The following is a 17,587-nucleotide window of genomic DNA, read 5'->3' on the forward strand; positions in this document are numbered from 1 at the left end:
GTAACTGCTGATTCTCTCTTTCACATTCGCGCGTTCTCGCTTCGTCTTCTCTCTCGCACAGCTCCGATCATAGGGCGGGGCTAACTCTTCGCTCTCCTAATTGGACCAATCTCAAATTTGTTTTATTTGAATATTTTTCAAATTAGTTTATTTCTTTTTGAATTTATGCATTTTCCTATTTTCTATTTCAATTATTTTTAATAAAATTACTGATTTACATATTCATGAGTGTTATAGTTTTTATTCCCTTTTCTGTTTTTCATTAAAAAGGCTCTTAGTAACCTGGGTTACACCTACATCGCCCAGCCCTAGTTAGCTACAACCCATGTAAACATCTTTGTATTCTTTCATGCTAGAGTTGTACAAATGAGGGTACTTTCTAACCTCTTTGCACAATCTCTTGTCTATTTAGACCTCCATTATCGCTGTAGCTTGCATGCTTTCCAATCTGTACTGTTTATGCAGTTTGTCTTTGACTACCTTGTGAATCAACGCCCCCAAGGCACGGTTGCCACCTTGTGGATAAACGAATTACTGCAAAAAAATTAAATGCGCCTCTGTGCAACCTGTGCGTACAAGTATGCGCGGTTACAAAAATCTGGTGATGCACGTTTAATACACGCATACTCTTCTGATGACGAAATTCGCATCACGCACACTGTACGCTGACTCTCGAGTAAATGTCTAAAGGGGACCATCAAAATAAAGTGTAACCCAAAATTTTTTTAAAGGTGCCATCGAATGAAAAATTTAATTTATCTTGGCATAGTTAAATAACAAGAGTTCAGTACATGGAAATGACATACAGTGAATCTCAAACTCCATTGTTTCCTCCTTCTTATATAAATCTCATTTGTTTAAAAGACCTCCGAAGAACAGCCGAATCTCAACATAACACTGACTGTTATGTAACAGTCGGGATCATTAATATGTACGCCCCCAATATTTGCATATGCCAGCTCATGTTCAAGGAATTAGACAAGGGCAGCCAGTATTAACGTCTGGATCTGTGCACAGCTGAATAATCAGACTAGGTAAGCAAGCAAGAACAATAGCGAAAAATTGCAGATGAAGCAATAATAACTGACATTATCCATGATATCATGATATTTTTAGTGATATTTGTAAATTGTCTTTCTAAATGTTTCGTTAGCATGTTGCTAATGTACTGTTAAATGTGGTTAAAGTTACCATCGTTTCTTACTGTATTCACAGAGACAAGAGAGCTGTCGCTATTTTCATTTTTAAACACTTGCAGTCTCTATAATTCATAAACACAACTTCATTCTTTATAAATCGCTCCAACAGTGTAGCATTAGCCACGGAGCATAGCCTCAAACTCATTCAGAATCAAATGTAAACATCCAAATAAATGCTATATACTCACAGGAATCGAAGTATGCATGATGAACACTTTGTAAAGATCCATTTTGAGGGTCATATTAGCTGTGTGAACTTTGTGTTTGCCGTTTAAGGCAGTAGAGAGCTCGCGGGGCGGGGGAGCGGGAGATTTAAAGGGGCCGCACACTTAATCGGTGCATATGTAATAATGGCTCAAAATAGGCAGTTAAAAAGATTAATTAAAAAAAATCTATGGGATATTTTGAGCTGAAACTTCACAGACACGTTCAGGGGACACCTTAGACTTATATTACATCTTTTGAAAAGGGGTTCTAGGGCACCTTTAAATAAAGACTGAAAGAGTTGTCGGAAGCTTAGTGATGGTGATATGAAATATTTTGAAATATTTTATCTATCCTATAGAAAAAAATTGTAGAATAGTTGAATAACTATAAAAGCTAGATGTGTTTTGAAGACCTCGTGGCCTACATGAATGTGAGAAATAATAAGTGCAAAGGTCAGATGTGTCTGAGAAAGTCTTGTGGCCCACTGAGCAGTTCTTTGCTAAGTCTGTTTGTTTTTTCAGTAAACAACAGGTGGCTGTGAAAGAAGAAGACCATTATTAAAAGGTGATATAAATATTTTCACATGAAATTTATATCTTGCCTCTGATAAAGGGCTGACCATCAGTTAGCAGGTTTCCACAATTAGAAAGACAGGCGAGAGAAGAAAGACTTAATTGTGTGAAACAAGAGAGGTGAATCTTACCAGTAAATAAAGTTGCTTGGTTATTGCAAAATAATAGCAATGTAGCAAACATGTTTACGTGGTCTGCTGGGTCAAACCTGAGATGGTGATAGTGTAGATTAGATGGTGTGTAGTGTATATTAGTAGGAGTAAACTGACGGAGAAACAGCCAAGGAAAATAAGTAGCCCCTTGGTAGGAGATTTGGGTGGCCTTGCATGAAACACCAGCAGAGAGGTGTAAAAAACCTGCGGATACCACTTCAAGTGTGGGCACGGCCAGGGGAAGTGAGGAGCCCCATGATAGGTGATAAAACTGGCCTCACAGTATGTCAGGGAAGGTCTGCACGCGCTGGTGCTCATGAGCTGAGAAGTGAACTGTTAGTCTATGGGCTCGAGTTTGTCCAGTGTTTGTTTAAATGTTGTGTGTTTTAACATTGGATGCTTTGTGTGTGATATTAGTTGTGTTAGTGTTGGGTGTTAATACGGCTGAATACGGAAGGCAGTCTGGCGGAAGCTAGATATTTTACTTTATAACTTGTTAAATATGGATATTTTTCTTACACAAGCTCATCGCTTCACTTCAGAAGGAGTAGGTTTATGATGGATGAATGCACTTTTTTGAGCTCATACTCACTGGTCCCGTTCAGTGCCATTATAAAGCTCGGATGTGTCAGGATATTTATTAATATAACTCTGATTGTGTTCATCAGAAAGAAGAAAGTCATATACACCTAGGATGTCTTGAGGGTGAGTAAAGCTTGGGGTCATTTTCATTTTAAAGTGAACTAATCCTTTAACCTTCCGGAGCAGCATCTCATAACCCCGGGGGAAAAGTGGTGCTAACCCCACTAAACGACGATAACCCTGAGTCAAACGCAGTGTGAAAAGCCCTTGAAAGATTTGCTACCCATGTTTTTTTTTCTTTGAAGACGGTGCTAGCATATCCTGACCAAATGTGTTACCCATGGGCACATGGCAAAAAATAGCATAAGAAACCATCAGATAATATTGCATGTGCTCAACATGCTAGCACATCTAATGGTTCGTTATGCTGTTTTTTTGTCATGTGCATATTTATGTAAAGAATTATAGCATGTGTATTTTGTCAGACATAACTTAAACTACTGGTAGGTCATCAGGAGAGTGTAGGCTATTTTCAGAACTCTGGAAGGCAGAAATAGGAAAACCCCAATTTCAAATCAACAGCAAATTACATGGATAAAAGACTTCAACATTTAATTAAAGGAAGCTTTACTGTTTATGTAATGTTGAAATTACTCTCCTATTAGTGAATAAAAAAATGTATGACATTCATGCAGAATCAAACCTTTCCAGCCTCTCTAAAATGTTATGACCTTCTAAAAGCTGCTCAGTTCAGAGTGAACAAGTCTTTTTATAGGTCAGTCCATTTTAATCTTCACAGCAAAATGTTTACATGTAATTAAAAAAATCACATTCATTCTCAAATCGCATCTACTCTCGAATGTGCATGAAATTGCTTGTTTATGACATTAAGGGCTCTCTCTGGTCTTTAATTATTTTAATGCTTTAACATGTTAATAATAATATTATCATATTTAGTAACATACATTGAGGCAGGGGGGAACTTGGTTCCACTCACTACTCTTATGCTTCTCCTTAATCTGATTTGGCCTCTGCTCTGATCCTCAAATGAACACTCAGCAGGCGTCTCTTGTCAATGTCTGCAATCACTTAAAATGGAGTTCCCCAAACTGTTCTCCATTGATTCTGTTAGAAGTTAGATCTTGATGAAACAATGAAAAACCTAGTAAATATTGAACCTAGAGAGCAGCCTTGATGTCTACAAAATGATCTGCCTTCTAATGCAGTATTCTAACTAAATGAAAGGTTTACACTTTGGGTTTGGGGATTTTTCTGCAGTTCAAAAGAAGCAAACAATTGCCAAAACTGATGTTTTTGGGGTGTTTTCTCAGCTAAATTAATAAAATGATTTTTGTGAAATAAAGCAAACCAGTGACAGGTTATGAGATGCATGTGGAATCACACATCTTAAAATATGTCTGCAGCATTTATCCCTTAGAATTGAATGGGTCACTATGGTAACTGGGGTTTTGTTTACCCACAAGTGTGCAGGGCCTCCCTGTCAACTGTAGCCAGCAAGTCTGTGCATCATGCAAATGCAACTCCATACACTCTAAAATATGCTGGGGTGTTTCAACCCAGATTTAGGTTTGTCTATTTTTGACCCAAATTTGGTTTTAAAAAAACCCACATATACAGGTGTGTGTGTGTGTGTGTGTGTGTGTGTGTGTGCGTGTGCGCACACGCACGTTTTTGTGACATATCAGGACAAATGTGTATAATGACATGGGTATGACATAGGTATTACAAGAAGAGGTGACTTATGAGGACATTACCCCATGTCCCCACTTTTCAAAAGGCTTATAAATCATACAGAATGAGTTTTTGTGAGAAAGTAAAAATGTGCAGAGTTTCCTAGGATGGATAGGTTTAGGGGTAGGGTTGGTGTAGGGGGATAGAAAATACGGTTTGTACAGTATAAAAACCATTACGCCTATGGAATGTCCTCACAATTCACAAAAATGAACGTGTGTGTGTGTATAATATATTATATTTTATGTCATTTTTTAATTTTTAGCAAGGATGGATTAAATTGATCAATAATCACTAAGACAGTAATATGTTAAAAACATTTAAATTGTAATATTTCACAATATTACTCTATTTTTCATCAAATACTGCTGCTCACCTTGCGGAGCATAAAAGACTTTGCTGATCAAAAACATTAATAAAATTAAATAAAAATCATTCTGACAACTGAACAGTAGTTTATGTATTAATGTGTGTGCAGTTATATACTTGTGAGGGTCAAATGTCTTCACTTATATAGTGAAATATTATGACAACTGACTTGTGAGAACATTTTACCGGTCCTCTCTAGTTAAAAAGTCGTGTATGTACAGTCCAAAAGTTTGGAACCACTAAGATTTTTAATGTTTTTAAAAGAAGTTTTGTCTGCTCACCAAGGCTACATTTATTTAAATAAAAATACATTAAAAACAGTAATATTGTAAAATATTATTACAATTTAAAATAACTGTTTTCTATTTGAATATATTTCACAAAGTAATTTATTCCTGTGATGCAAAGCTGAATTTTCATTTTACTCCAGTCTTCAGTGTCACATGATCCTTCAGAAATCATTCTAATATGCTGATCTGATGCTCAAGAAACATTTAATGTGTACAATTGTACAAAATATTTGTGTACAATATTTTTTTTCAGGATTATTTGATGAATAGAAAGTTCAAAAGAACAGTGTTTATCTGAAATCTAATCTTTTGTAACATTATAAATGTCTTTACTGGCACTTTTGATTGATTTAATGCATCTTTGCTGAATAAAAGTATTCATTCCTTTAATTTCTTTAAAAAAAATAAAAATAAAAATTCTTACTGACCCCAAACTTTTGAACGGTAGTGTATAATGCTACAGAAGCTTTGTATTTCAGACAAATGCTGTTCTTTTGAACTTTCTATTCATCAAGGAATCCTGAAAAAAAAAGTACACAACTGTTTTCAACATTGAAAATAATCATAAATGTTTCTTGAGCAGCAAATCAGCATATTAGAATGATTTCTGAAGGATCATGTGACACTGAAGACTGGAGTAATGATGCTGAAAATTCAGCTTTGCATCACAGGAATAAATTACTTTGGCAAATATATTTAAATAGTACACAGTTATTTTATATTTAAAATTCTAATAATATTTCACAATATTACTGTTTTTTACTGTATTTTTAATTAAATAAATGTAGCCTTGGTGAGCAGACGAAACTTGTTTTAAAAACATTAAAAATCTTAGTGGTTCCAAACTTTTGGACTGTACTGTATATACAGTCAAACCAAAATTTATTCAGACACCTTGAACATTTCATTCATTTATAGTTTATTCACAATAGTTTAAAAAAAAAAAAAAGATCTCAGAGTTAAACTGTCAGGAAAAAAATATCTTAATTATGTCAGATAACACTTAAGCAAAACATGATCAGGTCAAAGTGTCTGAATAGTTTTGGTTCCAAATTTTTATCAGTTTTACTGGTAGTCCACTGTATGAAGTATTTTTGGGTATAATATGTCAAACTTTACTTATTGAATAATTTTTGGTTTGACTGTAGATAGACAGACAGAAACACACACACACACAAAATTCTCTCACTTTACCCACCATGAGCCACTGACAATTTAATTTAAATTACAATTTAATCAGAACAAGGTATCTTAGCAGCATAATTGTCAGAAGTACAAATAATGCCTTAATAGTCTGACTACACAGGCAGCTCAGTTTTTGTTGTTTGTTAGTGAAGGTAACTCTTCCTCTCTCTCTTTTTTATGTGGCTTCTAACTTTCGCAGGATGTTTACTTCATACTTGTGTTTCTCTCAATCAGTCACTGCTGTAGCAAACCCTTAATCACCCTTCTCAGTTACATCTACAGAGTCTTGAAGGTCAATAACATCAAATCCCAGGTTATCGATGCCTTCACGTCCGTGTTGGTGGAGAATAAGCTCCTTGTTATGTTCGTTGTGAAAACAGCAAGCGCAGTGCGGAGTCACCACTGGTTCCGTTTTGGAAAAATTGGACAGGTCGACGCGGTATTTCCCAGCCTTGGTGCGAGAGATGACGGGCAGGAAGTTGTAACCCCACTTGATCTCCTGTGGAAGGTATGAAGTTCGGACTTGACAGGACAAGCTGGTGGATTCAGCCGTACCATCTAGGAAGACCACTAACTCAAAGTCCTGCTGCTGAAGAGTGTTCGTAGCCATCTCGGAAAACGGGCTTGATTTGTCGATCACGTGGTAGAGGGTAAGCGGACAAACAAAGAACAGATTGTCCTTTCCAGCATCCACCAGAAAGTCAATATTCACCTGATCCAGTATGATGGTCTCCCCTTCTGAAGTAATGGTGGTCTGCAGAAGCTTTCCATAAACGTGGCTGCCAATAAGTAGAGTTTTTCGAAGGTTGGCCACTCGTATCTGGAGGCACAGATTCCCCTTCCAAATACAAATGACCGCAGTTTCGCTGAAGGTTACCGTTTTCGCTCTTCTCTTCGGGAGAGAGATCTTTGCCAAAATGAGTCCACACATAAAGCAGTTTATGATGGTGCCCATGAGGGACTGGATGATCAACAGGGCGACCGTGCCCGGGCAGTGACCCGTGAGAGCCCGACCGCCATAGCCAATAGTGGTCTGGGTCTCTAAAGAGTATAAGAAGGCGGTTGTAAGACTGTTAATGTTCTCTATACATTTCACCTGATGGGATTCAGAAGAGGTCTGGAGAACATCTAAGTCTCCGTTACTTTTTGCAAGCGAATACCAGAGCAAACCAAAAACAAACCAGCTTCCAGTGAAGGCAGCAGCAAATAAAACGATTACAAAACACCAACGAATCTCAACAAATGTAGTCCAGAAGTCCTTAAGGAAAGCAAAATGGCTGTGATATTCAGTAGTCCCAAATTTAATGTTGCAGTGACCGTCCTTTGTAACAAGACGTGTTTTCATAATTTTTCGCTTCACAAGGTGGTTATGAATTTGTTTCCGGATGAACTGGAACATCTTTCAGCTAGCAGAAAAACAGAAATGCGTAAATCAGTTGCACAACACTAAATACTTTAACACACATACATATACATATATATATGCAGCTATGGAAAAAATTAAGAGACCACTCCAAGTTCAGAAATCAATGTTAAGCCTAATGTCTCTTAATTTTTTCCATAGCTGTATATTGAAATTCCCAAACACACAAATAATAAAATACACAATCAACGCTAAACATCTCTCCTCTTAATAATTTCTAATATAACAATAATATTTTGATATCTTGCAACTGCTAAAACTTGATTTAAAAATGAATTTTCCCTCTGTAAGAAAAGCACTTTAAAATTCAAACTTTGTTTACAAAAGTAAAAATAAAAATACTTCATTTACTGCAGCTCATAATCCACTCAAACACAGCAAACAACACCAATACAGCAACGATTACTTATAAATGTTAATGTGAAAAACTATGCGCCACATACCTACAAACTGAAAACGTCCCAGCAAACTTCAGTGTTGCTTGAAGTTCAGGCCATGAAGGAGCATATAACCATCAGGGTGCTGCTAAAATCCTCAATGAAATGTCCTAATCCCAGGCACATGCCACAGTTTACACACTATAAAGCAAAGACAGCTTAGAAAATGAACCTCACATCAGATCTAGACTTCGCTCACCAACCAACGCAAACCACAAGAAAGGTAAATTAAACAGCAACTATCATAGCATACAAGGTTTGCATTGAGCGTCACTGTTCTTGCTATCCAAATACCTCCTCAGAACCTCGACTGCAATCAGGGAACCCCATTTAAAAAGAGGAACTTCAGCTGTAGAGCTCCTCACCGCTTGTACCCATGGGAACGCACAGGCTTTACACAAAGAAAGAGTTGAATCACATTTCCCGTTGCGCTCAACCCCAACCCTCTGACTCCCCACATCTCTGCATTTGCATTTAAATAATCTCATGTGAATGGTTTTAAGATCTGGATAATACATTTACAGTGATTTAAAGTAACTCCTAAATTTAGTGAAAATGTAAGTTTACTTAAGTTTACTGTTTTTGTTAAGTTAATCATATGAAAATAAAGTTTAATAAATAATAAAGACTTCAATAATGACTTTGGATTAAGTTCTGAAGAAGAGTTTTGAGATGTTCGTTGCCTATTTAGTGTGTTAATCTGAACAAACTGCACTAATGTTTTTAGTAAACTGATTAAATCCTTATAAAAAAATGAACATGCACATAATTCAAAACAATCTGGCATACTCAAAAACACAGAACCGCTCAGGTAAAGAGACGCTGCTAGTGTGCCACACAAATACCACTTATCACATGTGGCCACATTAACTTCCTCTGTAACACTTGCAGTAAGATAAACCTCAGATCGGCAAACGGTGTCAAACCACAGTCGTCTCATATCATGTAAATCATTTCAGAGGAAGAAACAGCATAAATACAGGGTGAATACAAGGTGATTAGGACACTTTTTCCAATTCATCTCAATGGCAATCACTCTGAATTCACCCTATATCTGTGTGTGTGAGAGAGAGCTCTTTGATATACATTGAAATCCAAATGTCTGAAACAAAACTGAAAACCAAATTTAAATTTAATAAATTTAATTTATTCAATTTAATTTCTGCAGCTCAAATAGAGCATGGCAAATTGATTCCCATATACACCGATCAAGCACAACATTATGACCACCTTCCTAATATTGTGCTGGTCCCCTTTTGCTGCCAAAACAGCCCTGACCCGTCGAGGCATGGACTCCACTAGACCCCTGAAGGTGTGCTGTGGTATCTGCACCAAGATGTTAAAGGTGCCCTAGAATCAAAAATTTAATTTACCTCGGCATAGTTGAATAACAAGAGTTCAGTACATGGAAAAGACATACATTGAGTTTCAAACTCCATTGTTTCCTCCTTCTTATGTAAATCTAATTTGTTTAAAAGACCTCCGGAAAACAGGCAAATCTCAACATAACACCGACTGTTACGTAACAGTTGGGATCATTAATATGTACGCCCCCAATATTTGCATATGCCAGCTCATGTTCAAGGAATTACACAAGGGCAGCCAGTATTAATGTCTGGATCTGTGCACAGCTGAATCATCAGACAAGGTAAGCAAGCAAGAACAATAGCGAAAAATGGCAGATGGAGCAATAATAACTGACATGATTCATGATATTTTTAGTGATATTTGTAAACTGTCTTTCTAAATGTTTTGTTAGCATATTGCTAATGTACTGTTAAATGTGGTTAAAGTTACCATTGTTTCTTACTGTATTCACAGAGACAAGAGAGCCGTCGTTATTTTCATTATTAAACACTTGCAGTCTGTACACTCTAAAAAATACTGGGTTAAAAAAACCCAAGCTGGGTAAAATATGGACAAACCCAGCAGGTTGGGTTAAAAGGACCTATTATGCCCTCTTTCACATGATGTAATATAAGTCTCTGGTCTGGTCAAGTTTCAGCTTAAAATACCCCACAAATTTGCCCCTATTTGGGGGTGAGTAAAAACATGCCTTTTACTATATAAATATATTGCTGGCTAAAAAAATAAATCCAAAATTGGTTGGAAAAAAATGGCTGGGTGAAAACAACCCAATCCCTGGTAATCCACTGCTTAACTAAATATTTTTCACCATTAGCTGGTGGCCAAATATTTCCCTCTTTGACAACAATCAAGCTCCATCACATTTAACTTCAACATAATACATAAATTCACCATACATTCCAATTACACTTTGTAATGTTGGTGGCAAAAAAAAAAATTGTTCTGAACTGGAGAGCAGAGCGGAGTGATATATGGAGATGGAGAGGCTCTGTCTGACAGCAACACTTGTGTGGTATAATTATGTAATTGTTTTGGAGAGCCTCCGTGAGGCCGTTTAAAAGCTCTTAAGGAGTTTTAAATTCTTCTCTGGAATTATTTGTCTAAATATTGAATCTTGCTGCCAAACATATCACAGCAGATAAGTAAGTAAAAGACTTGGTAATTACTTGGAAATAATGAACATATAACAAGGAGCTAAAGCCACATGTGTGGGTGCACAGAAGAGCTTTAGCTAGTGACAACACTAAAATTAGCAGTAGCCAGATGTATCAAAACACTTAAAGAAAGAAAACCATTAGTTATATTTGTATAAGTATGCTTTCCCAAAGGGATTTGTTGCAACTGGCTTCAGGTGCTTTAGAGAAACAACACAAAGATGAGAGTCTAACTTATAAATCACCTCAACATTAATCAAGTCTGAATGTCAAGCTTTAATGAGACGATTGAGGGGCGAAAGTGTGAAACTGTCATCATTCACTGCCCCTTATGTCCTTCCAAACCTGATTTCTAATTAACATAGTTGACAATCAATAGCTGTTGAGCTCCAAATAGGCCAAAAACAGCAGTGCATACAATTTGGGGGTTATTTTCCAAGTCATCTAAAACCATACAATAGATTTTTACGTAAGAAAACAGGCCAAAACAAATATGACAAGCAGCTAATGACAGATTTTCATTTATGGGTGAACTGCATGTTCCTTTAGAAAGAGTTTAACCTCAGCTGATATTCAAAACAGAAATAAATCTATCACATTTTGTGATTCCTTGTGAATAGAGGGCATTGTAAGACTTTGATTATGCAATGTAAAACAGTGAAATCTTCTCTAAAAACTCAATGTTGAACCGCATAATCAAGCAGCACATAAACAAACAGTCAGTCTTTTTTTCTGCTGTGGAGTTTTGGACTTTTTATGCCTCTCTATCCCTGGATTTACAATGAGCTCAGAACCAAAGAACTATGTTTGTTAACAAAAAAAATCTGTGCACTGCAAATGAACTTTCTGAAAAGCAGTATCAGCTGTGTTGCGCTCATAATATTTTACTCTTCATGCTTTTTGGACTAATATTAAACCAGTAGGTTTCGCTCATTTCTTCAGAAGTTTTAAAAACAGCGCAGGAGCTTCACTGCAGCCCGCTGCTCTGTCAGTCACGGCCAAATCTCTTCAAAGGACCCCTGAAACCTCAAAGAATAAGGCCTGGGGCCCCACTGGCATCCGATTCTGCTTTAAAATTAATAACCACGTCGCACCACAGATAGGTGCGCAGCCTGACCAAACAATTGCGGTTCTGGGTAATGAATTTGGGTTGAATCCACACGATCAATCATGGCACGACAGACAAAACACAACCAAACTATATCAAAACAATCAGTACTTTAATAAAAATGCAGATGATCATAAAATGTAACCAAATTTAGACATTAGGGTCAAAACATGATCATATTACAATATACAGAGTTAATACTGTAAATGCCAATTCTCACTGCACCGATAGATGCTGACCAACACTAACAAACACCAGATTACAGTACGTCACTTCTCAGACATTCCATGACCTGACAAGTGCCGATTCAGCATGTTCAAAACAAGCTCAGACAGACGCCAACAGACACACACTGATCCAACAAAACCGATGAAGTGTTTGTTGCCGTCTGTCAACTGGCCTTAATAATGCATCTTTTAAAACTTGCCAGCAATCAGTGTACTTTAACCAGCAATTACGACAACATAACATTAATAAAAAAAGTAAAAAAAGCTCTCTAGAGTTTCCCGGCCTCTTTGAACCTGAGGAGCAGACCATCATCGGCCCGCAGTGGGAACGCCAGGCTACGGCTGTGATAGTAACTGGAATCTGCCTTCAAGTTCTGAATGACATCAGAGAGCAGGTGGGCTCTTTCCACTCCACAACCTGGAGCGTTGTACTCCAGCGAGGTGAAGTGGACGTGGAGGTGATAGTATGACGGTTGATAGTGGAGATACACGCGCAGTTTGCTCGGAGGGACGCCGTACTGCTGCTGAATGGTGTCCTGTGGATATAGACAAGACTTGAATTTCAATTTGACATATGCAGTGATGCTACACCTCACAAATGTACTTGGAAAAACCTGGTTTTGTATTTTTTATGGTGTTGATTTTGAAATTGTGATATGGAATCAAACTGTTATCTTCAACAGCATCAACACAGCTCAACATATGTAGAGCATAAAAGGTTTTTTTTTTTATTATTATACTTTTATTCTGCAAAGATACATTAAATTGATTAAAACTGACAATAAAGACATTTATAATATTACAAAAGTTTTCTATTATTTCAAATAAATGCTGTTCTTTTGAATTTTCTATTCATCAAAGACTCTTGAAAAAAAAATGTTACAGTTTCCACAAAAATATTAAGCCGCACAACTGTTTTAAACACTGATGAGAATAATAATGTTTCTTGAGCAGCAAATCAGCATATCAGAATGATTTCTGAATGATCATGTGACACCGAATACTGGAGTAATGATGCTGAAAATTAGGGTTGCAAAGGGGCGGAAAGTTTCCGGTTAATTTCCGGAAACTTTTCAAGGGAACATAACCTGGGGAATTTTAGAAATATTCCAATTTGGAAACATGACAGGAATTTATGGGAATTAATTGGACATTTTGGGAAATTTATACAGATTTATAAAATTTATATAAAATGCATCATATAAAACAAATATAAACTTTTTGTTTGGTCAAAACATGAAATAACAGTTATTTATTTTTCGCATTCAATTAATTCTAATTTAGTAAATATGTAAACTAAATATATTTTTGTTGCAGCAATCGTTACATTTTATTTCAGTGTCACATGATCCTTCAGAAATCAGTCTAATTTTGCTGATTTGATACTTATTTGTTATTATCATTGTTGGAAACAGTTGTGTTAGCATGTTAGAATGTTATCTGAAGGATCATGTGACACTGAAGACAGGAGAAATGATGCTGAAAATTCAACTTTGATCACAGGAGTAAATTATATTTTTATGTATATCAATTATTATACCATTATTTTAAATTGTAGTTATGTTTCACAATATTATCAAATGTGCATGTTATGGACGGGGGGAATGCACAGTGCATGCAGGGGGTGTGGCCTCAATAACCCTGCAGTAAGTAGTGTGCCGTGTGTGTGAGGAATGTGCAGGGTAAAAATTAAACTAAAAGTGCATTAAATATGGTTGTTTTAACCAAAATTATGTTGCAAGATGTTTTTCAACTACATTTAAGTACCCTGTTATAGGCTAACCTGCAATTTTGCAAATTCCCTGTTTATTCCCATTAATTCCCGTTAATTCCCATATATTCCCGTTAATTCCCATGGAAAGTTTTCAGCTTTGAAAATTCCCAGAATTTTGCAACCCTACTGAAAATTCAGCTTTGCATCACAGGAATAAATCACATTTTAAAATATATTACAATAGAAACCGTTATATTAAATTGTACTAACATTTCACAATACTAGTGTTTTTTTTTCCGCATTTTGATCACATATATACATAAATCTTGGTGAGCGTAAAAGACTGACCCCAAACTAGTGTATGTGGTAACCACTGCACCACATATTTTTAAAAAACAAGTACACATAGTGAACAAGCAGAACTAGTGTTGGGTTTACATGTTCAGATTAACAGTGACATCTAGTGGATAAAAGAATCAGTTCTACTTTCTTCATTGTGAATGAAAATCATGTGTTGATGAATTTGACAGATGGATTCATAGCTCACCTCTCCTTTACTGCGAATGTTTGTGAGTAATGGCAGGTGCTCTGATGTAAGATCCCTCAAACTTTTAACATCCCTCCGATGGACGATGGCAATCAAATACAGGTCTTGTAGCTGGAGAGGTGAGGAAATTATTGTTTTTTCCACAGGCCTTTTATTCAATCTCAAATATTACAACATCGATAATTCACCTGCTTTTGGTCCCACTTGAAATCGGGCAACAAAACAAAACCAGTATCGGGGTCTGGGTCCTCGAAAACGATCCGATCAGCTTCAGCTTTCTTCTCCAATATATTGTGTACCCACTGAAAAGAAGATGAAACATGAGCAGTGGAGTTATAAGCTAAGCTGTATGAAGGAGACACATGGTACTGGATAGACTGAAATGAAGGGTCAGAGGTCACTGCATCCTCACCTGCACACTGAAGCTCTGGCTGCTGATGTACGGTAGGGTGATGTTACGATAATCCTCCCCTGATTCTTCAACTAGAAAAACCTCTTGATGCAAATACTTCTTGACATGCTTCTCTGTCGCAGGACACACCACTGTCGTTTTGATTTCTGTCATGAAAAATGTAATGGTCATAAATCAACCTTCAAATGGATTTTTGGTTTAATGCGTGTGGATTTTGTATATTGCATGTAATGGAGCCTTGGACTTTCAACAAGCAGTCATGCAAGATTTCAATAACTAAATAGTTACCAAATATAAGCACCATTGTAATAATTACATGGTATTTTATGATACTTAAAACAACACATGATGGTAAATGTAGTAGCCTACATTTTTCAATTCAATTCACATTTATTTGTATAGCGCTTTTCACGATACGTATCGTTTCAAAAGCAGCTTTACAGAGAATGCATGTCAACATTACAATTTAAAGAATGCCAATAATGCAAATAATGCAATAATTTAGGCAATTCATTTACAATCACAGTTAGCAGTTTAACTGAAGGTAGAAGCAATGAGCTCCTGGAAAAATTAATTACATATTAACAATAGCCTACAGGCAAGTCCCTCATCCTGCATATCTTAGTTCTAGTTCACCCAAAAATGACATTTGTGTCATTAATTACTCACCCTCATGTCCTTCCAAACCTTTAAAGGGTTAGTTCACGCAAAAATGAAAATTCTGTCATTTATTACTCACCCTCCTGCTGTTCCACATGCGTAAGACCTTCGTTAATCTTCAGAACACAAATTAAGATATTTTAGTTGAAATCCGATGGCTCCGTGAGGCCTTAATAGGGAGCAATGACATTTCCTCTCTCAAGATCCATAAAGGTACTAAAAACATCAGTTCATGTGAGTACAGTGGCTCAATATTAATATTATAAAGCGAAGAGAATATTTTTGGAGCGTCAAAAAAAACCTAAATAACAACTTATTTAGTGATGGCCGATTTCAAAACACTGTTTCAGGAAGATTCGGAGCACAAATGAATCAGTGTGTCGAATCATGATTCAGATCGCGTGTCAAACTGCCAACGGCTGAAATCACCTGACTTTGCCGCTCCGAACAGCAGATTCGACACACTGATTCAATGTGCTCCGAATTTTCCTGAAGCAGTGTTTTGAAATCGGCCATCGCTAAATAAGTCATTATTTTGTTATTTTTGGCACTCCAAAAATATTCTTGTCGCTTTATAATATTAATATTGAACCACAGTACTCACATGAACTGATTTAAATATGTTTTTAGTACCTTTATGGATCTTGAGAGAGGAAGTGTCATTGCTCCCTATGGGGGCCATCATTAAAATAGTCCATGTGACTACAATGGTTCAACCTTAATGTTATAAAGCAACAAGAATACTTTTTGTGTGCAAAAATATAAACAATGACTTTATTCTACAGTTTCTTCTCTCCCGTCAATCTCCTACTCAGTTGACATTGCGAACACAGTGCAGCGCTTTTGTATTTGCGTCCAAACGTTGGCTCAGTATTGTCCGAGACTGTACATGCTGCATGATACATGCATGTGATGCTGACACAGGAGCCGGCCAATAATGAGTCAGTGATCTGATGTAAACAACACAGAAGCGATGTACTGCGTTCGCAACGTCAACTGTGTAGGAAACTGACAGAGGAGAGAAGAAACTGTAGAATAAAGACATTATTTTTGTTTTGATTTTTCGCACAAAAAGTATTCTTGTCGCTTTATAACATTAAGGTTGAACCACTGAAGTCACATGGACTATTTTAATAATGTCTTTAATACTTTTCTGGACCTCAAAATGTGCGTATGTGCGGTTCAGAAACCCTCGGATTTCATCAAAAATATCTTAATTTGTTTTCCAGTGATGAACGAAGGTCTTGCGGGTTTGGAATGATATGAGGGTAGGTAATTAATGACATAAATAGTTATAACAGTTATAACAGCCAGACAAAGGCTTGTGAAAACATGCTGTAATCGTACCATTCAGGTGTGCTGGTGCCTGCAGCTGGTATGTGCTGTAAATGTCATTCTTCATCTCCAGCTTGAGTTGACTGCTCTTCAGTAACTCGGATAGAGTGTCCTGTCTGATGGGAGTTTTCTCCAGGATCACAACAGCATCCTGATCCTTCACCTAGTAAACACAACATATGATTTCAAGACATTTTAACATGTATTACTTTAAACTAACTAGTAAAGATATTTATGTTATTAGTAATAGTGACTTTATTTGCTAGCAGGTAATCCTACTAGTAGTAATCTTAGTTATACTAGTGAGATTTTAAATGAATTATAGCAGTCATAACTTAAGTTATCAGTCTATAAAATATAAATATTAGGACTATGAGCATTTGGCTTAGCGTCTATAAATAGGTAGGCTACTAGTATTTAACTACTAGAAAAGTTGAAATAGATAACGTTACATAAGTACTGTTACTCTAGATACTAGTTACTCTAGATAATTAGTAACATTAGTAAAAAGATAGTGATTTTTTATCTCTCTCCTGCACGCGCACCTTTCCATGAATGAAGATGTTCTTCTCCCGCGAACAGTCGCGCAGAATGCGGGTGATTTCAAAGTCCGAGACCGGGCTGTCGGAAGACACTTCTCCCACGTCTCCGCGCTCATTGTCCGCATCTGTTTTCGGTCTTTTTGCAGCTCTGCCGTTCTCGCTTTCCGCCATGATTCACCCCGCTGAAAACCAACCAATCAAGGTTCACTGCGTGAGACACATGGACAAAAATAAACCTCTGCGCATGTCTCACAGACCGCATCCTGATTGGTTCTGGGCCTTGGCATGTAAACAGCGTCTGATTGGCTGAACTGGTGAGACACGTGCTGCTGAATTTTACATCTTTTGTAAC

General features: G+C 36.8%; 2 protein-coding genes across 2 annotated transcripts; both read right to left on the reverse strand.

The window, feature by feature from the left end:
- Positions 1 to 6,453: 6,453 nt before the first annotated feature.
- kcnj1b (potassium inwardly rectifying channel subfamily J member 1b) lies at positions 6,454 to 7,713 on the reverse strand. The gene has a single exon (XM_067399118.1). The coding sequence runs from the start codon at positions 7,705 to 7,707 to the stop codon at positions 6,562 to 6,564; it is 1,146 nt and encodes a 381-aa protein (XP_067255219.1). The 5' UTR covers positions 7,708 to 7,713; the 3' UTR covers positions 6,454 to 6,561.
- Positions 7,714 to 11,909: 4,196 nt separating this feature from the next.
- On the reverse strand, positions 11,910 to 17,420 carry dcps (decapping enzyme, scavenger). The gene is made up of 6 exons (XM_067399120.1): positions 17,239 to 17,420; positions 16,706 to 16,856; positions 14,699 to 14,844; positions 14,475 to 14,588; positions 14,287 to 14,397; positions 11,910 to 12,561 (listed from the first exon to the last, which is right to left on the reverse strand). Exons 1-6 carry the CDS (start codon positions 17,404 to 17,406, stop codon positions 12,295 to 12,297), a joined length of 957 nt encoding a protein of 318 aa, XP_067255221.1. The 5' UTR covers positions 17,407 to 17,420; the 3' UTR covers positions 11,910 to 12,294.
- Between the last annotated feature and the right edge of the window lie 167 nt (positions 17,421 to 17,587).

Source organism: Chanodichthys erythropterus, chromosome 10 (assembly GCF_024489055.1).
Source record: "Chanodichthys erythropterus isolate Z2021 chromosome 10, ASM2448905v1, whole genome shotgun sequence".
Classification (NCBI taxonomy): Eukaryota; Metazoa; Chordata; class Actinopteri; order Cypriniformes; family Xenocyprididae; genus Chanodichthys; species Chanodichthys erythropterus.

What these genes read in the sequence shown, in the direction of transcription:
- kcnj1b (XM_067399118.1), bottom strand. Translation starts at nt 7,707, where the DNA reads ATGTTCCAGTTCATCCGGAAACAAATTCATAACCACCTTGTGAAGCGA.
- dcps (XM_067399120.1), bottom strand. Translation starts at nt 17,406, where the DNA reads ATGGCGGAAAGCGAGAACGGCAGAGCTGCAAAAAGACCGAAAACAGAT. An exon ending in GCCAGAGCTTCAGTGTGCAG is followed by an intron (nt 14,589 to 14,698) that starts GTGAGGATGCAG and finishes TCTTCTTTTCAG; the next exon opens with TGGGTACACAATATATTGGA. An exon ending in TCAAGTGGGACCAAAAGCAG is followed by an intron (nt 14,398 to 14,474) that starts GTGAATTATCGA and finishes TCACCTCTCCAG; the next exon opens with CTACAAGACCTGTATTTGAT.